Genomic DNA, 27,326 nt, shown 5'->3' on the forward strand with positions numbered 1-27,326 from the left:
TGAATTCTTCTCTTAGAATTTGAAATAAGAAATTAGAAAGTTGTGCCAAACATCAGGAGAACTACTGTACTTGTGGGCAACGATATGTGTGATGGCTTTGATATTCACACAATACAAATCAGATGTGATTATCTTCTGATTTATTCTGGCAGGTCCCAGTAACCTGCGCTGCACAAATATTTAAGAGAGAGTTTCAAGCACATTTAATAAGGGTCTCACCGTGTACAGTATGGGGACATGTGAACTTTAAAAGGGACACATTTAAATGGCATTACACAAGTCTAGATTAGGGTGCCTGTTTTAATTGCAGCTGTGCTTTGAGAAGCAGGGCCAGATAATAGGAGCTGACAGACATATGCCATGGGTCCTGTGATCACCATTAAATTACAAATGCTGTGTCTGCTCCCCTCCCCTCTGCTGTCCCTCCCATTAATTTACACTGTGATTGACTGCTTTATGTCAGGAACAGCTCCATTAGTTATGTTTTGATGAGTGGTCGTTCGTCCTAGAAAATCATTTAAAGTAATTATCTCATCATTTGTGTGTGTTCGTGTGTGTTTAACCCCTAAAACTGAATCTTGAAATTGGAGGAGAAAGGGAGACTTTGTGGTTTCATACAACGTATCTGATAAAACCAAACTCAGTGCTCGTATTCAAAGGCTTCTTTTTAATTTCCAAATGTGTCTGAGACAGGCTCCATTTGCATAGAATAAAAAAAAAACAGATACTCACAGACGGCTGCAGTTTGGAGTTGGTGTTTAGGATGATGCTCATTCAAAGACTTGAATAAAAACAATGCATCACACAGGCACACGTATGCACAAACAACTCAACATAGCATCACTTATTATGTGCGTACTTCTTTCATGATAACTGTGCAGTAAAAGGCAATGGACAAATCAGAGCACAAAATACAGTCCTTTACTATTATGGATTTACTAATGCAAAATTCACCAAATACAGTTTAGTTACTGGCTTCAAACTGACAGAAATAATAGTGATATAGTTAAGCAATAGGGCTCGGGGGGGTGTGGTCTATGGCCAATATACCAAGGCTAAGGGCTGTTCTTAAGCAACGCGGAGTGCCTGGAAACTGGCCCTATACCACAGACACTAGAGGTACCTTATCGCTATTATCAACTGGTTACTAATATAATTAGAGCAGTAAAAATACATGTTTTGTCATACCCGTGGTATACAGTCTGATATGCCACGGCTGTCAGCCAATCAGCATTCATGGCTCAAACCACCCAGTTTATAATAAAATATAAATTATATCCCCTTTTTAAATGACTAACACTTTAACATAAGGTGTACATCCTCCCTATTAATAATATATTACAGTAATACTAGCAACTCGCTCCAAGCTTTAGGCACAGTAAGTCCTCTTGTCTGTTTCATCCATAGCTGTAGATGAAATGTCCCTATCACTTCTTCTGCAGGCCGAAGATCTCTGGGCTCTCAATGAGGATGAACTCCACTATCTGGTTCTGATAGACCATGTTGACCGCCATGTTCCCACAGTCCAGCTCAGGCCACATGAGTGTCGGGCCAAACACAATGCTGATGCCTTGGGTCGACATGAGGTTCTTCTGCGAGCACGTCAGAATCCTGCAGAGAGAGAAGGGTTCAATTATCTGGGAAAATAAGAGTTTGAAACAATGGGATCAATTCATAAAAAGTCATGAAACGAGGTTGGTTTTTCAAGTCAACATCAATGATCATCACAAAACGAGATCTCATTTCCACTGGATGATGGTGGATCATTTCTACGTACGTTCACCAGATTTGTCAGCAATGCAAATTTTTACCCTTGAATGGCCCCTGTTGAAGGCATCTCCTATTTCACTATTGGCAACACTGTATATAATTTGTGCACCCAGCTTTGTGTATTCAAAGGTCCAGGTTCAGCCACAACTAAACCGCTCACTTCATACCACACGTTCAGCACCGGCAGTGAACTGAAGAACATCCATTGACTCTATGTATCTGAATAGGGAAAGTTACTAAATCAATCAGGATGGAGTTTCAGTGTAGAGATGTCTGGAGAATCCTGGGTATCGGGAAATCAAGAAGCAGGAGCCTCCAGAGTGGCACAGTGGTCTAAGGCAATGCATCTCAGTGCTAGCTGTACCACTAGAGATCCTGTTTCGATCCAGGCTCTGTCGCAGCTGGCCGCGACCTGGAGACCCATGGGGCGGCGCACAATTGGCCCAGCGTCGCCCAGATTGGCCGGCAGGGATGTTCTTGTCCCATCACACTCTAGCGACTCCTGTGACGGGCCAGGTACAATGCACGCTGACACGGTAGCGAGGTGTACAGTGTTTCCTCCGACACATTGGTGCGGCTGGCGTCCGGGTTAAGCGGACATTGTGTCAAGAAGCAGTGCTGCTCAGCTGGGTTGTGTTTCGGAGGACGCACGGCTCTCGAACTTCGCCTCTCCCGAGTCCGTACGGGAGTTGCAGCGATGAGACAAGACTGTAACTACCAATTGGATGCCACGGAACTGGGGAGAAAAAGGGCAACAAAAAAATATTGAAAGGAAATCAAGAAGCACATGCAAGTCTTGTACATTATATATCTCTACTTGCACATCATCATCTGATCATTTATCACTCCAGTGTTAATCTGCTAAATTGTAAGTATTCGCTCCTATGGCCTATTATTGCCTACCTCCTCATGCCTTTTGCACACACTGTATATAGACTTTCTTTTCTCTACTGTGTCATTGACTTGTTTGTGTTATTAGCTTGTTTATTGTTTACTCCATGTGTAACTGTGTTGTTGTCTGTGTCACACTGCTTTGCTTTATCTTGGCCAGGTTGCAGTTGCAAATGAGAACTTGTTCTCAACTAGCCTACCTGGTTAAATAAAGGTGAAATAAAATAAATATACATCCTGTAGGTTTCTATGCCACAATGAGGAAATTGGTTCCTCAGTGACTCCCTTTTGTTTTACTTTACAGATCGCCTTCTTCCTTTGCCATAATCCATCAGAAATATATTCCATTATCTTGATATGACCAGTACGCTATGCAGTACGCTATGCAGGGTGCATATAAGGACTACATTTCGGGGGAAAGCACAGAATACATGATAGTATTTTTGAGGAGCATTCTCCCTGAGCTGAGGCTTGGCTGTGGGACTGAGACACCAAGTAGGCCCAGGCAGGGGGACTCACTCCGCTCCTCTCTCTACTCCCTCCGTGGAGGAGGCTGCCACCCACAGGCCTCTGGGCCCATTATGGAGTGAGGCCTGGAATGGGATGGAAGGCCTGTGGCATGGGGCGCATCTCCAAGCTGTCTGTGGGCTCTTGACGAAGCGTTCTGAGGTGGGATTGGGTCCCTCCATGCTCAAAACGAATCCACACACGGCCTCTCAGCAGATAATTGCATCCAAAAGGTATTGTCAAAGTGCCAGGCTTAGGCTGGTCTCAGCTCTCAGCACTCTGCTGCACTGCGGCGTCTGACGCTTGTCTTTAACCCTAAATATGTTATCTATGGCTGAAATATATATATTTTTAATGAGTATTAAATAATAAAAAACAGCCTGTACATTTTCCAACGTCACAGCGGCATACACATTTAGTGAACAGGTATTATAAAAAACATAGCATTTTTTTCCCCTTTTTTCAGTATATGAAGTTAGTATTCTTTGTGACAACTACCTTAATAGTTAATAGTTCAGTCAACATAACTTGTAGCTGTTGTAAAGGCAGATATACAGGTATGCAAGAGAGCAATCAAGATAGGCATTTCAGAAGGACTGACATTCACACTAGAGATAGTCTGTCTAAACAGCTGATTTCAGTGTACAGTCTACAGTATGTCAATAAAAAGCTTCTCTGAAAAGGTCAGGATCAGGCTGTACCTCACCAATGGAAAAATGCCTCTAAATCGTTAATCGTATGTGATGGTCAACATCTTGCTCTGCCATATGTCATTATAATATCGACCCTGCGTGGGCACATGCCATGCATACTTCTCAACCTCATTATGGACAGAAAGGCCTGAAGATGATCCAACCTGATATCATGAATATTTATCCTCATCTCACTTTGAGTAAACAAATATATACTCGTCCATAAAATATGCTATCATGATACTGTGTCAGAGCGAATGCGTAGTGGTGTAGCTGTGTACTGTGGTAGTTTATGTATGGAAGTAAGGCCATAGTAGTAACAATAGTGGTCGTAGCAGTACTGAACAGTGTCTACCAGTGCCATAATGCTATCAGTTACAAAACGCTGACGTTTTGGACTATTGTGGGAAAAGTGCCATAATTGATTCCAGACGCGGTCACAGGTGGGAACGTAATTCCAGGAAGTAAAATTCCCTGGTACCTATTTATCAATGCTACCATAGCATAACTACAGTACAGATTCACTCTCACCACATGCATGGGCCATCAGAATTCGTGTGAAGATCTATTTAAGGGGATGAGTTTACTGAATGCAAATAATTGAGCATTGTGGATGACAATATGATGAGTGAGTGCTTTTTAATTGACCTTGTAAATACAGTTTTAATTGACCTGGCAAATACAGTATCTATTCATGCAGTTGATATGCTGTGTGTATGTCTGTGTGTTGTGTGTCCATGTGACTAAGTGTTTTGGGGTGTGTCTCAGAGTGAAACCCGATTACAATGTGTACACACTATAATTTCCCATTTATGTCTGCAATTAAACTCAGCCCTGTGCCTGTACATCACTGTTCTCTGCCTGTCAGACCATCCACGTTTTAATATTAGAACACTGCGATGATCTAAGGATCTGGATTTTCATAGCCAATGGTTCACTAATGATCTCAAATAAGGTGAATCAATTATTCGAGTAATTCCACTGTATATTCACAGGAGGAAAAGATCATCTAGTGAAGCTCTGTATGGTCATTCTGCCACTGCACAGTGGAATCTGCTATAAGTTAGTGTTGAAATGTTTACTCTAGCAAACTATACTCTTACTCTCCTCCTCCTCCTCTGACCATGCTGATTACTATACCTACTACCTCTACTACTATTACTACCACACCTACCACCACCACCACTACAACTACTACTACTACTACTACCACTAAAACTACTAATACTACGACTACCATCACTACTACTACCACCACTACTGCCACTACTACTACTACCACCACCACCACTATTACTACAACGACTACTAACACCACTACCACCACCACCAGCACCACCACTACTACGACCACCACCACTACTACTACCTCCTCTATTACCACCACTACTACTACCACTACAACTACTACTATAACTACTAATACTACGACTACCATCACTACTACTACCACCACTACTGCCACTACTACTACTACCACCACCACCACCACCACCACCACCACTATTACTACAACGGCTACTAACACCACTACCACCACCACCACCACTACTACGACCACCACCACTACTACTACCTCCTCTATTACCACCACTACTACTACCTCCTCTACTGCTGCCACTACTACTACTACCACCACCACTACTACGACTACCACCACTACTACTACCTCCTCTACTGCTGCCACTACTACTACTACCACCACCACTACTACGACTACCACCACTACTACTACCTCCTCTACTGCTGCCACTACTACTACTACCACCATTACTACCACTACCACTGCTACCACTACCACCACCACCACCACTACTACTACTACCACCACCACTACTACGACTACCACCACTACTACTACCTCCTCTACTGCTGCCACTACTACTACTACCACCATTACTACCACTACCACTGCTACCACTACCACCACCACCACCACCACTACTACTACTACCACCACTGTTACTACTTCCACCATTACAGACACTTTTACTACTACAACCACTACCACCACCACTACTACTGCTACTAAGACTACCACCATCACCACTACTTCTACTACCACCACCATTACGACTACTACCACGACCACTACTTCTACTACCACCACTACTTCTACTACTACTACCACCAATACATGTACAGTACTACTACTACTACTACCACTACTACCATTACTACCACTACTACTACCACAACCACCACTGCTAGTACTACTACTACTACCACCACTATTTCTACACCTACTACTACCACCAGTACATGTACAGTACTACTACTACTACCACTACTACCACTGCTATTACTACTACTACTACTACCACTACTACCACTACTACCACCACTACCACTATTACCACCACCACTACTACTACTTGTACTACTACTTGTACTACTACTACTACCACTACTATTACTACCACTACTACTACTACTTCCACCACTAATATTACTACCACCACCACTACTACTACCACCACTATTATTACTAACACCACCACTACTACTACTACTGCCTCTACCACCAACACTGCTACTACTACCTCCACCACTACTACTACTACCACTACTACTACTACCACCACTACTACTACCACCACTACTACTACTACCACCACTACTAGTACAACTACTATTACTTCCACCACCACTACTACCACCACTACTATTACTTCCACCACCACTACTACCACCACTACTATTACTACCACCACCACCACCACCACTACTATTACTTCCACCACCACCACTACTACCACCACTACTATTACTTCCACCACTACTACTACCACCACTACTACTACTACCACTACTATTACTTCCACCACCACTACTACCACCACTACTATTACTACCACCACCACCAGTACTTGTACTACTACTACCACTAATACCACTACTTCTACTACCACCACTACTAATACTACTACTACTACTACCACCCCCACTACTACTACTACCACTACTACTACTACTACCACTACTACTACCACCACCACCACCACCACCACCACCACCACTACTACTACTACTACCACCACTACTACTACTACTACTACCACTACTACTACCACCCCCACTACTACCACTACTACTACCACCACCACCACCACCAGCACTACCACCACCACTACTGCTACTACTACCACCACCACTACTACTACTACCACCACTACTCTTACCACCACTTCCACTGCTACTACTTCTACCACCACTACTACTACCACAAACCACCACTACTACTACCACCACTACTACTATTACTACTTTTCCTACCACCACTACTACCACAAACCACCACTACTACTACCACTACTACCACAGACCACCACTACTACTACTACCACAATCCACCACTACTACTACCACTACTACCACCACCACTTCTACTACTACTACTACTACTACTCCCACTACTACTATTACTACTTCTCCTACCACCACTACTACCACAAACCACCACTACTACTACTACCACAAACCACCACTACTACTACTACCACAAACCACTACTACTACTACTACTACTACTACTACTACTACTACTACTACTACTACTACTACCACAAACCAGCACTACTACTACTACGACTACCACCACCACTTCTACTACTACCACTACTTCTCCTACCACCACTACTACCACAAACCACCACTACTACTACCACTACTACCACAAACTACCACTACTACTACTACCACAAACCACTACTACTACTACTCCTCCTACTACTACTACTACTACTACTACTACTACTACTACTACTACTACTACTACTAGTAGTACTACTACTAGTACTACTACTACTACCACAAACCACCACTACTACTACCACTACTTCCACCACCACTACTACTACTACGACTACCACCACCACTTCTACTTCAACTACTACTACTACTACCTCTAATAATACTACCTCTAATACTACTAGTCCTGCAGAAAACAAAATCACACTTTAATTACTGCATACCCAAAAATCACAAAGACATGTCAGTAACACTTCAACTGGCACAATGATTTCAAAATCCCATGGGGGGATGCACAGCTATCAGCAGTGAGTGTCCAGCCTACCGTACCCTGAGAGGTGACCAGAGGGCACTCATGATTTGATCTGATGAATGGTTGATATCTCCTACATGAGCTGACGTGCATGGCCCAAGATGCCAATGGTAATTAATTAGCATCACATTTCGCCAAGCGGGGCATGACAGAAAATGGGAGCTGGACCATGATGGCGTCCCTCCTACCCTCATTCCTCCTCCTAATTGGGTCAGGATCATTGACTTCTTCAGGATCATGAGACAGATAATAAATTGAGGTGAGGAGGAGATGAGAGGAGACTGGGCCTGGGAGCCGGAGGAGGTGGGGTGCGGAGGAGAGGTGACGGGGGGGTGGTCTATGGCTCGGAGGTTGAAACTGTAAGTGTCAGTCTCCTGAAGTGAACAGACATTTGATCTGAACTAAAAATACCCCATGGGACCAAACATTTGTTCAAGTGTTGAAAAGTTTCCAGTGAGCATCTTCTCAGTGCACTGTGGTTACAAAACACTGCATGGGAACATGGCAGTTGAGAGCCAATCATAAGAGCTGTCCTAGACAGACCTATGCCATCCATTCTGCTCCAGTAGCACCCGTTGATTTTGTTACTCTCCTTGTCTCGGCTGTGGCTTCCTACTACCCCTAGAGACGTTACATCCAAAGGTTTGTTTTCCACTCAGCAGTAAGGTCTGCAAGAATTGAAAGACAGAAAACAGACTCATGGATTTTTTAAAAGCCCTTGTGTTAAATGGTACCATGAACAGCAGTGATTAGAAAAACAACATAAATAGGAGAATAAATAGAATGACTAAGGGAAGGTACCCTTTCAGAGAATCTGCTTTCCTTGACCACATCATCACAATGCAAGTACACGGCTCCATATTGAAGCCAGCCCCCATGGATTGCAGAGAAAGAGGAACACTGGTTCCACACAAGCAGAGAATGAAGCCACAACAAAGCAGTGAGAAATGTTCATAGACTTTTGCATTTACTGAAGGAACGGTCAACCCAGCCAGGACCGAAATAAAACTGCTCAGTGAAGTCTTGGATGATAAACCACTCTTAATTTTGGAACAAACGTCAATTAATGTGGGAGGCAGGGACACACACATTAACACATTCTCTCCACAGGGCCTTTTTGTAATCTCATTTGATATCTTTGATGAGGCAACATGCTGATAAGTGTTTTTCAGATTTAACTCTGTACTTACATTCTTTTCTTCTAATTGTCTTCAGAAGATTTTCTCAGTGTCTCCTCTCTTTCTCTCCTCTGGCAATCTCAGAGAAAATATATTATACTCTACCTGGTCCTCTATTTCTCCTGCAGCTCCTTTATGTAGTTTTGCATAATATAATATGTTGAATAATAGTCCATTGACAGATTTTATGAGAATAAGTGAAGTAAAGTTAATGATGCATTGTTTTGCCCAAATGGTTTCACTGCAAGGGAATTGTGGGGACAGAGTAAATCCCAGGCAGTGCCTCCAAGTCTGTCTCCGCCACAAAATGACTTCCCCCTGTCCTCTCACCTTGAAAATTATTAAGCCAGAAGATGTCATGTGACAGAATGGCAGGAGAAGGGGTCCCTAGGGACCAGATCCAGGAATTTGGCTGCTATACCCCCACCTACTGATGTGGTTTAAATCTTATTCACCTCTTTCTCTCTCTCCCTCTCGCTCTGTACTGCTTTCACTCCCAGTCCCACTCTCTGTTGCTAGGTACGTGTGCCCAATCTAAATTACACAGCAGACCACAGTTAATTAGGATCATGTGTGATTTATTTATTTACTTATTATTTGCCCTTTTTCTGCAAACGTAAACCCTTTATTAAGGTGTGTCATTGCTGTAAGAGAGAAAGAAAGAGAGATAATGAAAGAGAGAAAGAGAGACAGAGACAGAGATTCTTCGGGGGTATCTCTGCAGGCGATTCTGCATGGGGATATGAGTGAGGGACTAATTGAGGGACCTGGCATTCGGAAGCAAACAGACACACACACACACACCCGTCCTCTGCTGCAGCCAAGGGGTATGTTCCAGTGAGGGAGGGGCTCATCAATCTAAAATGATTCATTTGGCCTCCTGTGTGGGGTGGTAAATATGGGTAAGATGGGATGGAATACCTCTCCTGGGACATGGGTTTAGCCATATGGCCCCTTTAGCCTGGCCAGGACTGTCAGAGTGGACCGAGGCCAGGCAGGCAGCACTGAGGTCATTTCCCCCTTCCCTGTACACATGGGGCCAGGATGCTTCGGTCGGGTGGGGGAAGGGGGATAGGAGGGTCATATAAACTTTCTACCGAGCTTGATGTTTTAGTCTGACCCTCTGTTGTCAATCAGATTTTTTGAAACACTAACAGATAAGATACTTTATGAGTTCTATCAGTAGCTATTGTAGTACCATTCGCCTGCTTTATTCTACAAATCAAACCCAATGTTATTGGTCACATACACATATTTAGCAGATGTTATTGTGGGTGTGGTGAAATGCTTGTGTATCTAACAGTGCAGTACAATGCGTCTGAATTCTGGACATTAAAAAAACAACATGAAGTGCTCCAATGACATGAAAGGCTGTGAACTTACGTCTGCAGGTGTCTGAAGAGTACTCTCATGGTGTCCTGGTTGGGTTTAGGGAGCTGAAGTACTAGCTTCTTCATCACCTGTACCTTCTGTTTGCATTCCTTCGTCTCTGTTCAGAAGGAAGATTTTGGGGAATATCACTACAAAGTGATAATCCAAATGTAGATGTTTGTCTGATTATACACATTCAATTCAAGACTTAGTGAGACTTTACATCGTGTGTTAATGGATGATCACCATTGTTATTACTGGAAGCCATTAGAGCCTTAGTGTTACTGAAACACAACACTTAATGGCTGACCAATTAGCTGTCTGGCAGGAATGTCCGAGTCTCCAACCCTCCAATGGGATGTCAGATGGGCCCTTACCCATAATGCAAAAGCCTTAGAGAGACGGTAAACTGTTTTGCGACATTGTATCTGATTTATGACCTCTGTAAATTGGTAGAATCCATCGTGTTATGATGGCTGATGGGTAACACTCCTCTCCTGATAGTGTATGCCTGCAGGACACTGTGCTTTAATAGGTTAAAAGAATACACCAATGAACTCTCTCAAACACTGTGCATGTGTTTCAATGAGAATGGTGAGACTTTATTCGATTGCAATCAAACAAAAATAGAAACCTAATACATTGGTCAGATGAGTTAGATAATCCCAGAGAGAAAATCCTTGATGATTTAGTACTCATATGGGGGGCAGGCCAGGCGGGGACGTCACAATACAACCAACCCAGAGATCAAGCTCATTTTCCACGCCAAACTAATTTAGCGTGTTAATGTGAACAGATGTTTGCTTGCTGTAATGCTATTCCATTTAGGAACAGTTGGGGAAACACATGTGAATGTGTGTGTTCCTGTAGTTAGCTAAAGAGGGAGAGAGTGAAAGAAAATAACTGAAAAACAAGAAAACCCTGAAAACTGCAACAGTTAGTAACAGATCTACAGTCAGTAACAGATCTACAGTCAGTAACAGATCTACAGTCAGTAACACATCTACAGTCAGTAACAGATCTACAGTCAGTAACACATCTACAGTCAGTAACAGATCTACAGTCAGTAACAGTCAGTAACACATCTACAGTCAGTAACAGTCAGTAACACATCTACAGTCAGTAACAGTCAGTAACACATCTACAGTCAGTAACAGTCAGTAACTCATCTACAGTCAGTAACAGTCAGTAACCGTCAGTAACACATCTACAGTCAGTAACAGTCAGTAACTCATCTACAGTCAGTAACAGTCAGTAACACATCTACAGTCAGTAACAGTCAGTAACTCATCTACAGTCAGTAACAGTCTGTAGATGGGCGGGAATATATACGGCTGTGATTATAATCGAAATGAATTCCCTTGGTAGATAATGCGGTCGACATTTGATTGTCAGGTGTCAGGTGAACAGAAGGACTTGAGTTCCTGTATGTTGTTGTGATCACACCACGTCTCGTTAATCATAAGGCATACGCCCCCGCCCCTCTTCTTACCAGAAAGATGTTTGTTTCTGTCGGCGCGATGCATGAAGAAACCAGCTGGCTGCACCGATTCCGATAGCGTCTCTCCAGTGAGCCATGTTTCCGTATTTCATCAACCTTGTTGTCAAGAGACTGGACATTGGCGAGTAGTATGCTAGGGAGTGGTGCGCGATGTGCCCGTCTACGGAGCCTGACCAGAAGACCGCTTCGTTTGCCTCTTTTATGAAGTTGTTGTTTTGGGTGGCCGGCTGGGTTCCATTCCGTTGTCCTGGGTGGAAGGCAGAACACAGGATCCGCTTCGCCAAAGTCATATTACTGGTCGTACTGATGGTGAATTGACATTGCTCTTATATTCAGTAGTTCTTCCCGACTGTATGTAATGAAACCTAAGATTACCTGGGGTACCAATGTAAGAAATAACACGTAAAAAAAACAAAATACTGCATAGTGTCCGAGGAACGCGAAGCGAGGCGGCCATCTCTGTCATAAGTTGCAATAGTCAGTAACACATCTACAGTCAGTAACAGTCAATAACATATATACAGTCAGTAACAGTCAGTAACAGATCTACAGTCAGTAACCGTCAGTAACACATCTACAGTCAGTAACACATCTAAAGTCAGTAACAGTCAGTAACACATCTACAGTCAGTAACACATCTACAGTCAGTAACCGTCAGTAACACATCTACAGTCAGTAACAGTCAGTAACACATCTACAGTCAGTAACAGTCAGTAACACATCTACAGTCAGTAACAGTCAGTAACAGTCAGTAACACATCCACAGTCAGTAACACATCTACAGTCACTAACACATATACAGTCAGTAACACATCTACAGTCAGTAGCACATATATAGTCAGTAACTCATCTACAGTCAGTAACCGTCAGTAACACATCTACAGTCAGTAACAGTCAGTAACACATCTACAGTCAGTAACACATCTACAGTCAGTAACAGTCAGTAACACATCCACAGTCAGTAACACATCTACAGTCAGTAACACATATACAGTCAGTAACACATCTACAGTCAGTAACAGTCAGTAACACATCTACAGTCAGTAACACATCTACAGTCAGTAACAGTCAGTAACACATCTACAGTCAGTAACAGTCAGTAACAGTCAGTAACACATCCACAGTCAGTAACACATCTACAGTCAGTAACACATCTACAGTCAGTAACAGTCAGTAACACATCTACAGTCAGTAACACATCTACAGTCAGTAACAGTCAGTAACACATATACAGTCAGTAACAGTCAGTAACCGTCAGTAACACATCTACAGTCAGTAACAGTCTGTAACACATCCACAGTCAGTAACAGTCAGTAACACATCTACAGTCAGTAACACATCTACAGTCAGTAACAGTCAGTAACAGTCAGTAACACATCCACAGTCAGTAACACATCTACAGTCAGTAACACATATACAGTCAGTAACACATCTACAGTCAGTAACAGTCAGTAACACATCCACAGTCAGTAACACATCTACAGTCGGTAACAGTCAGTAACACATCTACAGTCAGTAACAGTCAGTAACAGTCAGTAACACATCCACAGTCAGTAACACATCTACAGTCAGTAACACATATACAGTCAGTAACACATCTACAGTCAGTAACAGTCAGTAACACATCTACAGTCAGTAACACATCTACAGTCGGTAACAGTCAGTAACACATCTACAGTCAGTAACAGTCAGTAACCGTCAGTAACACATCTACAGTCAGTAACAGTCTGTAACACATCCACAGTCAGTAACAGTCAGTAACACATCTACAGTCAGTAACCGTCAGTAACACATCTACAGTCAGTAACAGTCAGTAACACATCTACAGTCAGTAACAGTCAGTAACACATCTACAGTAAGTAACCGTCAGTAACACATCTACAGTCAGTAACACATCTACAGGCAGTAACACATCTACAGTAAGTAACAGTCAGTAGCAGTCAGTAACACATCCACAGTCAGTAACCGTCAGTAACACATCTACAGTCAGTAACACATCTACAGTCAGTAACACATCTACAGTCAGTAACACATCTACAGTCAGTAACAGTCAGTAACACATCTACAGTCAGTAACACATCTACAGTCGGTAACAGTCAGTAACACATCTACAGTCAGTAACAGTCAGTAACCGTCAGTAACACATCTACAGTCAGTAACAGTCTGTAACACATCCACAGTCAGTAACAGTCAGTAACACATCTACAGTCAGTAACCGTCAGTAACACATCTACAGTCAGTAACAGTCAGTAACACATCTACAGTCAGTAACAGTCAGTAACACATCTACAGTAAGTAACCGTCAGTAACACATCTACAGTCAGTAACACATCTACAGGCAGTAACACATCTACAGTCAGTAACAGTCAGTAGCAGTCAGTAACACATCCACAGTCAGTAACCGTCAGTAACACATCTACAGTCAGTAACACATCTACAGTCAGTAACACATCTACAGCCAGTAACAGTCAGTAACAGTCAGTAACACATCCACAGTCAGTAACACATCTACAGTCAGTAACAGTCAGTAACACATCTACAGTCAGTAACACATCCACAGTCAGTAACACATCTACAGTCAGTAACAGTCAGTAACACATCTACAGTCAGTAACACATATACAGTCAGTAACACATCTACAGTCAGTAACACATATACAGTCAGTAACTCATCTACAGTCAGTAACCGTCAGTAACACATCTACAGTCAGTAACAGTCAGTAACACATCTACAGTCAGTAACAGTCAGTAACACATCTACAGTCAGTAACACATCTACAGTCAGTAACAGTCAGTAACAGTCAGTAACACATCCACAGTCAGTAACACATCTACAGTCAGTAACACATATACAGTCAGTAACACATCTACAGTCAGTAACAGTCAGTACCACATCTACAGTCAGTAACACATCTACAGTCAGTAACAGTCAGTAACACATCTACAGTCAGTAACACATCTACAGTCGGTAACAGTCAGTAACACATCTACAGTCAGTAACAGTCAGTAACAGTCAGTAACACATCCACAGTCAGTAACACATCTACAGTCAGTAACACATATACAGTCAGTAACACATCTACAGTCAGTAACAGTCAGTAACACATCTACAGTCAGTAACACATCTACAGTCAGTAACAGTCAGTAACACATCTACAGTCAGTAACACATCTACAGTCGGTAACAGTCAGTAACACATCTACAGTCAGTAACAGTCAGTAACCGTCAGTAACACATCTACAGTCAGTAACAGTCAGTAACCGTCAGTAACACATCTACAGTCAGTAACAGTCTGTAACACATCCACAGTCAGTAACAGTCAGTAACACATCTACAGTCAGTAACCGTCAGTAACACATCTACAGTCAGTAACAGTCAGTAACACATCTACAGTCAGTAACAGTCAGTAACACATCTACAGTAAGTAACCGTCAGTAACACATCTACAGTCAGTAACACATCTACAGGCAGTAACACATCTACAGTAAGTAACAGTCAGTAGCAGTCAGTAACACATCCACAGTCAGTAACCGTCAGTAACACATCTACAGTCAGTAACACATCTACAGTCAGTAACACATCTACAGTCAGTAACACATCTACAGTCAGTAACAGTCAGTAACACATCTACAGTCAGTAACACATCTACAGTCGGTAACAGTCAGTAACACATCTACAGTCAGTAACAGTCAGTAACCGTCAGTAACACATCTACAGTCAGTAACAGTCTGTAACACATCCACAGTCAGTAACAGTCAGTAACACATCTACAGTCAGTAACCGTCAGTAACACATCTACAGTCAGTAACAGTCAGTAACACATCTACAGTCAGTAACAGTCAGTAACACATCTACAGTAAGTAACCGTCAGTAACACATCTACAGTCAGTAACACATCTACAGGCAGTAACACATCTACAGTCAGTAACAGTCAGTAGCAGTCAGTAACACATCCACAGTCAGTAACCGTCAGTAACACATCTACAGTCAGTAACACATCTACAGTCAGTAACACATCTACAGCCAGTAACAGTCAGTAACAGTCAGTAACACATCCACAGTCAGTAACACATCTACAGTCAGTAACAGTCAGTAACACATCTACAGTCAGTAACACATCCACAGTCAGTAACACATCTACAGTCAGTAACAGTCAGTAACACATCTACAGTCAGTAACACATATACAGTCAGTAACACATCTACAGTCAGTAACACATATACAGTCAGTAACTCATCTACAGTCAGTAACCGTCAGTAACACATCTACAGTCAGTAACAGTCAGTAACACATCTACAGTCAGTAACAGTCAGTAACACATCTACAGTCAGTAACACATCTACAGTCAGTAACAGTCAGTAACAGTCAGTAACACATCCACAGTCAGTAACACATCTACAGTCAGTAACACATATACAGTCAGTAACACATCTACAGTCAGTAACAGTCAGTACCACATCTACAGTCAGTAACACATCTACAGTCAGTAACAGTCAGTAACACATCTACAGTCAGTAACACATCTACAGTCGGTAACAGTCAGTAACACATCTACAGTCAGTAACAGTCAGTAACAGTCAGTAACACATCCACAGTCAGTAACACATCTACAGTCAGTAACACATATACAGTCAGTAACACATCTACAGTCAGTAACAGTCAGTAACCGTCAGTAACACATCTACAGTCAGTAACAGTCTGTAACACATCCACAGTCAGTAACAGTCAGTAACACATCTACAGTCAGTAACCGTCAGTAACACATCTACAGTCAGTAACAGTCAGTAACACATCTACAGTCAGTAACAGTCAGTAACACATCTACAGTAAGTAACCGTCAGTAACACATCTACAGTCAGTAACACATCTACAGGCAGTAACACATCTACAGTAAGTAACAGTCAGTAGCAGTCAGTAACACATCCACAGTCAGTAACCGTCAGTAACACATCTACAGTCAGTAACACATCTACAGTCAGTAACACATCTACAGTCAGTAACACATCTACAGTCAGTAACAGTCAGTAACACATCTACAGTCAGTAACACATCTACAGTCGGTAACAGTCAGTAACACATCTACAGTCAGTAACAGTCAGTAACCGTCAGTAACACATCTACAGTCAGTAACAGTCTGTAACACATCCACAGTCAGTAACAGTCAGTAACACATCTACAGTCAGTAACCGTCAGTAACACATCTACAGTCAGTAACAGTCAGTAACACATCTACAGTCAGTAACAGTCAGTAACACATCTACAGTAAGTAACCGTCAGTAACACATCTACAGTCAGTAACACATCTACAGGCAGTAACACATCTACAGTCAGTAACAGTCAGTAGCAGTCAGTAACACATCCACAGTCAGTAACCGTCAGTAACACATCTACAGTCAGTAACACATCTACAGTCAGTAACACATCTACAGCCAGTAACAGTCAGTAACAGTCAGTAACACATCCACAGTCAGTAACACATCTACAGTCAGTAACAGTCAGTAACACATCTACAGTCAGTAACACATCCACAGTCAGTAACACATCTACAGTCAGTAACAGTCAGTAACACATCTACAGTCAGTAACACATATACAGTCAGTAACACATCTACAGTCAGTAACACATATACAGTCAGTAACTCATCTACAGTCAGTAACCGTCAGTAACACATCTACAGTCAGTAACAGTCAGTAACACATCTACAGTCAGTAACAGTCAGTAACACATCTACAGTCAGTAACACATCTACAGTCAGTAACAGTCAGTAACAGTCAGTAACACATCCACAGTCAGTAACACATCTACAGTCAGTAACACATATACAGTCAGTAACACATCTACAGTCAGTAACAGTCAGTACCACATCTACAGTCAGTAACACATCTACAGTCAGTAACAGTCAGTAACACATCTACAGTCAGTAACACATCTACAGTCGGTAACAGTCAGTAACACATCTACAGTCAGTAACAGTCAGTAACAGTCAGTAACACATCCACAGTCAGTAACACATCTACAGTCAGTAACACATATACAGTCAGTAACACATCTACAGTCAGTAACAGTCAGTAACACATCTACAGTCAGTAACACATCTACAGTCAGTAACAGTCAGTAACACATCTACAGTCAGTAACACATCTACAGTCGGTAACAGTCAGTAACACATCTACAGTCAGTAACAGTCAGTAACCGTCAGTAACACATCTACAGTCAGTAACAGTCTGTAACACATCCACAGTCAGTAACACATCTACAGTCAGTAACCGTCAGTAACACATCTACAGTCAGTAACAGTCAGTAACACATCTACAGTCAGTAACAGTCAGTAACACATCTACAGTAAGTAACCGTCAGTAACACATCTACAGTCAGTAACACATCTACAGGCAGTAACACATCTACAGTCAGTAACAGTCAGTAGCAGTCAGTAACACATCCACAGTCAGTAACCGTCAGTAACACATCTACAGTCAGTAACACATCTACAGTCAGTAACACATCTACAGCCAGTACCAGTCAGTAACAGTCAGTAACACATCCACAGTCAGTAACACATCTACAGTCAGTAACAGTCAGTAACACATCTACAGTCAGTAACACATCCACAGTCAGTAACACATCTACAGTCAGTAACAGTCAGTAACACATCTACAGTCAGTAACAGTCAGTAACAGTCAGTAACACATCTACAGTCAGTAACACATCTACAGTCAGTAACCGTCAGTAACACATCTACAGTCAGTAACCGTCAGTAACACATCTACAGTCAGTAACCGTCAGTAACACATCTACAGTCAGTAACAGTCAGTAACACATCTACAGTCAGTAACAGTCAGTAACACATCTACAGTCAGTAACAGTCAGTAACACATCTACAGTCAGTAACAGTCAGTAACACATCTACAGTCAGTAACCGTCAGTAACACATCTACAGTCAGTAACACATCTACAGTCAGTAACACATCTAAAGTCAGTAACAGTCAGTAACAGTCAGTAACACATCTACAGTCAGTAACAGTCAATAACATATATACAGTCAGTAACAGTCAGTAACAGATCTACAGTCAGTAACCCTCAGTAACACATCTACAGTCAGTAACACATCTAAAGTCAGTAACAGTCAGTAACACATCACAGTCAGTAACACATCTACAGTCAGTAACCGTCATTAACACATCTACAGTCAGTAACAGTCAGTAACACATCTACAGTCAGTAACAGTCAGTAACACATCTACAGTCAGTAACAGTCAGTAACAGTCAGTAACACATCTACAGTCAGTAACACATCTACAGTCAGTAACACATCTACAGTCAGTAACACATATACAGTCAGTAACTCATCTACAGTCAGTAACCGTCAGTAACACATCTACAGTCAGTAACAGTCTGTAACACATCCACAGTCAGTAACAGTCAGTAACACATCTACAGTCAGTAACCGTCAGTAACACATCTACAGTCAGTAACAGTCAGTAACACATCTACAGTCAGTAACAGTCAGTAACCGTCAGTAACACATCTACAGTCAGTAACAGTCTGTAACACATCCACAGTCAGTAACAGTCAGTAACACATCTACAGTCAGTAACAGTCAGTAGCAGTCAGTAACACATCCACAGTCAGTAACAGTCAGTAACACATCTACAGTCAGTAACACATCTACAGCCAGTAACAGTCAGTAACAGTCAGTAACAGTCAGTAACACATCCACAGTCAGTAACACATCTACAGTCAGTAACAGTCAGTAACTGTCAGTAACACATCTACAGTCAGTAACACATCTACAGTCAGTAACCGTCAGTAACACATCTACAGTCAGTAACAGTCAGTAACACATCTACAGTCAGTAACAGTCAGTAACACATCTACAGTCAGTAACACATCTACAGTCAGTAATAGTCAGTAACACATCTACAGTCAGTAACAGTCAGTAATAGTCAGTAACACATCCACAGTCAGTAACACATCTACAGTCAGTAACACATCTACAGTCAGTAACAGTCAATAACACATCTACAGTCAGTAACAGTCAGTACCAGTCAGTAACACATCTACAGTCAGTAACAGTCAGTAATAGTCAGTAAGACATCCACAGTCAGTAACACATCTACAGTCAGTAACACATCTACAGGCAGTAACACATCTACAGTCAGTAACAGTCAGTAATAGTCAGTAACACATCTACAGGCAGTAACACATCTACAGTCAGTAACAGTCAGTAATAGTCAGTAACACATCCACAGTCAGTAAGACATCTACAGTCAGTAACACATCTACAGTCAGTAACACATCCACAGTCAGTAACACATCCACAGTCAGTAACACATCCACAGTCAGGAACACATCTACAGTCAGTAACTCATCTACAGTCAGTAACTCATCTACAGTCAGTAACACATCCACAGTCAGTAACACATCTACAGTCAGTAACACATCTACAGTCAGTAACAGTCAGTAATAGTCAGTAACACATCCACAGTCAGTAACACATCTACAGTCAGTAACACATCTACAGTCAGTAACACATCCACAGTCAGTAACACATCCACAGTCAGTAACACATCTACAGTCAGTAACACATCTACAGGCAGTAACTCATCTACAGTCAGTAACAGTCAGTAGCAGTCAGTAACACATCCACAGTCAGTAACAGTCAGTAACACATCTACAGTCAGTAACACATCTACAGCCAGTAACAGTCAGTAACAGTCAGTAACACATCCACAGTCAGTAACACATCTACAGTCAGTAACAGTCAGTAACACATCTACAGTCAGTAACAGTCAGTAACACATCTACAGGCAGTAACACATCTACAGTCAGTAACAGTCAGTAGCAGTCAGTAACACATCCACAGTCAGTAACAGTCAGTAACACATCTACAGTCAGTAACACATCTACAGCCAGTAACAGTCAGTAACAGTCAGTAACACATCCACAGTCAGTAACACATCTACAGTCAGTAACAGTCAGTAACACATCTACAGTCAGTAACAGTCAGTAACACATCTAAAGTCAGTAACAGTCAGTAACAGTCAGTAACACATCTACAGTCAGTAACAGTCAATAACATATATACAGTCAGTAACAGTCAGTAACAGATCTACAGTCAGTAACCGTCAGTAACACATCTACAGTCAGTAACACATCTAAAGTCAGTAACAGTCAGTAACACATCTACAGTCAGTAACACATCTACAGTCAGTAACCGTCATTAACACATCTACAGTCAGTAACAGTCAGTAACACATCTACAGTCAGTAACAGTCAGTAACACATCTACAGTCAGTAACAGTCAGTAACAGTCAGTAACACATCCACAGTCAGTAACACATCTACAGTCAGTAACACATCTACAGTCAGTAACACATATACAGTCAGTAACTCATCTACAGTCAGTAACCGTCAGTAACACATCTACAGTCAGTAACAGTCTGTAACACATCCACAGTCAGTAACAGTCAGTAACACATCTACAGTCAGTAACCGTCAGTAACACATCTACAGTCAGTAACAGTCAGTAACACATCTACAGTCAGTAACAGTCAGTAACCGTCAGTAACACATCTACAGTCAGTAACAGTCTGTAACACATCCACAGTCAGTAACAGTCAGTAACACATCTACAGTCAGTAACAGTCAGTAGCAGTCAGTAACACATCCACAGTCAGTAACCGTCATTAACACATCTACAGTCAGTAACAGTCAGTAACACATCTACAGTCAGTAACAGTCAGTAACACATCTACAGTCAGTAACAGTCAGTAACAGTCAGTAACACATCTACAGTCAGTAACACATCTACAGTCAGTAACACATCTACAGTCAGTAACACATATACAGTCAGTAACTCATCTACAGTCAGTAACCGTCAGTAACACATCTACAGTCAGTAACAGTCTGTAACACATCCACAGTCAGTAACAGTCAGTAACACATCTACAGTCAGTAACCGTCAGTAACACATCTACAGTCAGTAACAGTCAGTAACACATCTACAGTCAGTAACAGTCAGTAACCGTCAGTAACACATCTACAGTCAGTAACAGTCTGTAACACATCCACAGTCAGTAACAGTCAGTAACACATCTACAGTCAGTAACAGTCAGTAGCAGTCAGTAACACATCCACAGTCAGTAACAGTCAGTAACACATCTACAGTCAGTAACACATCTACAGCCAGTAACAGTCAGTAACAGTCAGTAACAGTCAGTAACACATCCACAGTCAGTAACACATCTACAGTCAGTAACAGTCAGTAACTGTCAGTAACACATCTACAGTCAGTAACACATCTACAGTCAGTAACCGTCAGTAACACATCTACAGTCAGTAACAGTCAGTAACACATCTACAGTCAGTAACAGTCAGTAACACATCTACAGTCAGTAACACATCTACAGTCAGTAATAGTCAGTAACACATCTACAGTCAGTAACAGTCAGTAATAGTCAGTAACACATCCACAGTCAGTAACACATCTACAGTCAGTAACACATCTACAGTCAGTAACAGTCAATAACACATCTACAGTCAGTAACAGTCAGTACCAGTCAGTAACACATCTACAGTCAGTAACAGTCAGTAATAGTCAGTAAGACATCCACAGTCAGTAACACATCTACAGTCAGTAACACATCTACAGGCAGTAACACATCTACAGTCAGTAACAGTCAGTAATAGTCAGTAACACATCTACAGGCAGTAACACATCTACAGTCAGTAACAGTCAGTAATAGTCAGTAACACATCCACAGTCAGTAAGACATCTACAGTCAGTAACACATCTACAGTCAGTAACACATCCACAGTCAGTAACACATCCACAGTCAGTAACACATCCACAGTCAGGAACACATCTACAGTCAGTAACTCATCTACAGTCAGTAACTCATCTACAGTCAGTAACACATCCACAGTCAGTAACACATCTACAGTCAGTAACACATCTACAGTCAGTAACAGTCAGTAATAGTCAGTAACACATCCACAGTAAGTAACACATCTACAGTCAGTAACACATCTACAGTCAGTAACACATCCACAGTCAGTAACACATCCACAGTCAGTAACACATCTACAGTCAGTAACACATCTACAGGCAGTAACTCATCTACAGTCAGTAACAGTCAGTAGCAGTCAGTAACACATCCACAGTCAGTAACAGTCAGTAACACATCTACAGTCAGTAACACATCTACAGCCAGTAACAGTCAGTAACAGTCAGTAACACATCCACAGTCAGTAACACATCTACAGTCAGTAACAGTCAGTAACACATCTACAGTCAGTAACAGTCAGTAACACATCTACAGGCAGTAACACATCTACAGTCAGTAACAGTCAGTAGCAGTCAGTAACACATCCACAGTCAGTAACAGTCAGTAACACATCTACAGTCAGTAACACATCTACAGCCAGTAACAGTCAGTAACAGTCAGTAACACATCCACAGTCAGTAACACATCTACAGTCAGTAACAGTCAGTAACACATCTACAGTCAGTAACAGTCAGTAACACATCTAAAGTCAGTAACAGTCAGTAACAGTCAGTAACACATCTACAGTCAGTAACAGTCAATAACATATATACAGTCAGTAACAGTCAGTAACAGATCTACAGTCAGTAACCGTCAGTAACACATCTACAGTCAGTAACACATCTAAAGTCAGTAACAGTCAGTAACACATCTACAGTCAGTAACACATCTACAGTCAGTAACCGTCATTAACACATCTACAGTCAGTAACAGTCAGTAACACATCTACAGTCAGTAACAGTCAGTAACACATCTACAGTCAGTAACAGTCAGTAACAGTCAGTAACACATCCACAGTCAGTAACACATCTACAGTCAGTAACACATCTACAGTCAGTAACACATATACAGTCAGTAACTCATCTACAGTCAGTAACCGTCAGTAACACATCTACAGTCAGTAACAGTCTGTAACACATCCACAGTCAGTAACAGTCAGTAACACATCTACAGTCAGTAACCGTCAGTAACACATCTACAGTCAGTAACAGTCAGTAACACATCTACAGTCAGTAACAGTCAGTAACCGTCAGTAACACATCTACAGTCAGTAACAGTCTGTAACACATCCACAGTCAGTAACAGTCAGTAACACATCTACAGTCAGTAACAGTCAGTAGCAGTCAGTAACACATCCACAGTCAGTAACAGTCAGTAACACATCTACAGTCAGTAACACATCTACAGCCAGTAACAGTCAGTAACAGTCAGTAACAGTCAGTAACACATCCACAGTCAGTAACACATCTACAGTCAGTAACAGTCAGTAACACATCTAAAGTCAGTAACAGTCAGTAACAGTCAGTAACACATCTACAGTCAGTAACAGTCAATAACATATATACAGTCAGTAACAGTCAGTAACAGATCTACAGTCAGTAACAGTCAGTAACACATCTACAGTCAGTAACACATCTAAAGTCAGTAACAGTCAGTAACACATCTACAGTCAGTAACACATCTACAGTCAGTAACCGTCATTAACACATCTACAGTCAGTAACAGTCAGTAACACATCTACAGTCAGTAACAGTCAGTAACACATCTACAGTCAGTAACAGTCAGTAACAGTCAGTAACACATCCACAGTCAGTAACACATCTACAGTCAGTAACACATCTACAGTCAGTAACACATATACAGTCAGTAACTCATCTACAGTCAGTAACCGTCAGTAACACATCTACAGTCAGTAACAGTCTGTAACACATCCACAGTCAGTAACAGTCAGTAACACATCTACAGTCAGTAACCGTCAGTAACACATCTACAGTCAGTAACAGTCAGTAACACATCTACAGTCAGTAACAGTCAGTAACCGTCAGTAACACATCTACAGTCAGTAACAGTCTAACACATCCACAGTCAGTAACAGTCAGTAACACATCTACAGTCAGTAACAGTCAGTAGCAGTCAGTAACACATCCACAGTCAGTAACAGTCAGTAACACATCTACAGTCAGTAACACATCTACAGCCAGTAACAGTCAGTAACAGTCAGTAACAGTCAGTAACACATCCACAGTCAGTAACACATCTACAGTCAGTAACAGTCAGTAACTGTCAGTAACACATCTACAGTCAGTAACACATCTACAGTCAGTAACCGTTAGTAACACATCTACAGTCAGTAACAGTCAGTAACACATCTACAGTCAGTAACAGTCAGTAACACATCTACAGTCAGTAACACATCTACAGTCAGTAATAGTCAGTAACACATCTACAGTCAGTAACAGTCAGTAATAGTCAGTAACACATCCACAGTCAGTAACACATCAACAGTCAGTAACACATCTACAGTCAGTAACAGTCAATAACACATCTACAGTCAGTAACAGTCAGTACCAGTCAGTAACACATCTACAGTCAGTAACAGTCAGTAATAGTCAGTAAGACATCCACAGTCAGTAACACATCTACAGTCAGTAACACATCTACAGGCAGTAACACATCCACAGTCAGTAACACATCCACAGTCAGTAACACATCTACAGTCAGGAACACATCTACAGTCAGGAACACATCTACAGTCAGTAACTCATCTACAGTCAGTAACACATCCACAGTCAGTAACACATCTACAGTCAGTAACACATCTACAGTCAGTAACAGTCAGTAATAGTCAGTAACACATCCACAGTCAGTAACACATCTACAGTCAGTAACACATCTACAGTCAGTAACACATCCACAGTCAGTAACACATCCACAGTCAGTAACACATCTACAGTCAGTAACACATCTACAGTCAGTAACACATCTACAGGCAGTAACACATCTACAGTCAGTAACAGTCAGTAGCAGTCAGTAACACATCCACAGTCAGTAACAGTCAGTAACACATCTACAGTCAGTAACACATCTACAGCCAGTAACAGTCAGTAACAGTCAGTAACACATCCACAGTCAGTAACACATCTACAGTCAGTAACAGTCAGTAACACATCTACAGTCAGTAACAGTCAGTAACACATCTACAGTCAGTAACCGTCAGTAACACATCTACAGTCAGTAACAGTCAGTAACACATCTACAGTCAGTAACCGTCAGTAACACATCTACAGTCAGTAACACATCTACAGTCAGTAACACATCTACAGTCAGTAACACATCTACAGTCAGTAACAGTCAGTAACACATCTACAGTCAGCAACACATCTACAGTCAGTAACAGTCAGTAACAGTCAGTAACACATCCACAGTCAGTAACACATCTACAGTCAGTAACACATATACAGTCAGTAACACATCTACAGTCAGTAACAGTCAGTAACACATCTACAGTCAGTAACACATCTACAGTCAGTAACAGTCAGTAACACATCTACAGTCAGTAACAGTCAGTAACACATCTACAGTCAGTAACAGTCAGTAACCGTCAGTAACACATCTACAGTCAGTAACAGTCTGTAACACATCCACAGTCAGTAACAGTCAGTAACACATCTACAGTCAGTAACAGTCAGTAATACATCTACAGTCAGTAACCGTCAGTAACACATCTACAGTCAGTAACACATCTACAGGCAGTAACACATCTAAAGTCAGTAACAGTCAGTAGCAGTCAGTAACACATCCACAGTCAGTAACAGTCAGTAACACATCTACAGTCAGTAACACATCTACAGCCAGTAACAGTCAGTAACAGTCAGTAAGACATCCACAGTCAGTAACACATCTACAGTCAGTAACACATCTACAGTCAGTAACCGTCAGTAACACATCTACAGTCAGTAACACATCTACAGTCAGTAACACACCTACAGTCAGTAACACATCTAAAGTCAGTAACAGTCAGTAACACATCTACAGTCAGTAACAGTCAGTAACACATCTACAGTCAGTAACACATCTACAGTCAGTAACAGTCAGTAACACATCCACAGTCAGTAACACATCTACAGTCAGTATCACATATACAGTCAGTAACACATCTACAGTCAGTAACAGTCAGTAACACATCTACAGTCAGTAACACATATACAGTCAGTAACAGTCAGTAACACATCTACAGTCAGTAACAGTCAGTAACACATCTACAGTCAGTAACACATCTACAGTCAGTAACAGTCAGTAACACATCTGCAGTCAGTAACACATCTACAGTCGGTAACAGTCAGTAACACATCTACAGTCAGTAACAGTCAGTAACACATCTACAGTCAGTAACAGTCAGTAACCGTCAGTAACACATCTACAGTCAGTAACAGTCTGTAACACATCCACAGTCAGTAACAGTCAGTAACACATCTACAGTCAGTAACCGTCAGTAACACATCTACAGTCAGTAACAGTCAGTAACACAT

General features: G+C 41.7%; 1 protein-coding gene across 3 annotated transcripts in view; it reads right to left on the bottom strand.

Annotated features, from left to right (window-relative positions):
• Nucleotides 1-647: 647 nt before the first annotated feature.
• LOC115130387 (rho GTPase-activating protein 15-like) overlaps nt 648-27,326 on the bottom strand; it is a 115,983-nt gene continuing 89,304 nt past the window's right edge. For all 3 annotated transcript variants that reach the window (XM_029661501.1, XM_029661492.1, XM_029661510.2), the window contains exons 12-13: nt 10,485-10,590; nt 648-1,611 (exon numbers count right to left, since the gene is read on the bottom strand). In XM_029661501.1, the coding sequence (XP_029517361.1) occupies nt 1,428-1,611; nt 10,485-10,590 (290 nt within the window). In that variant the 3' untranslated portion in view covers nt 648-1,427. The remainder of the gene's footprint in view (nt 1,612-10,484; nt 10,591-27,326) is intronic.

This window comes from Oncorhynchus nerka, linkage group LG1 (genome assembly GCF_034236695.1).
Source record: "Oncorhynchus nerka isolate Pitt River linkage group LG1, Oner_Uvic_2.0, whole genome shotgun sequence".
Taxonomy (NCBI): domain Eukaryota; kingdom Metazoa; phylum Chordata; class Actinopteri; order Salmoniformes; family Salmonidae; genus Oncorhynchus; species Oncorhynchus nerka.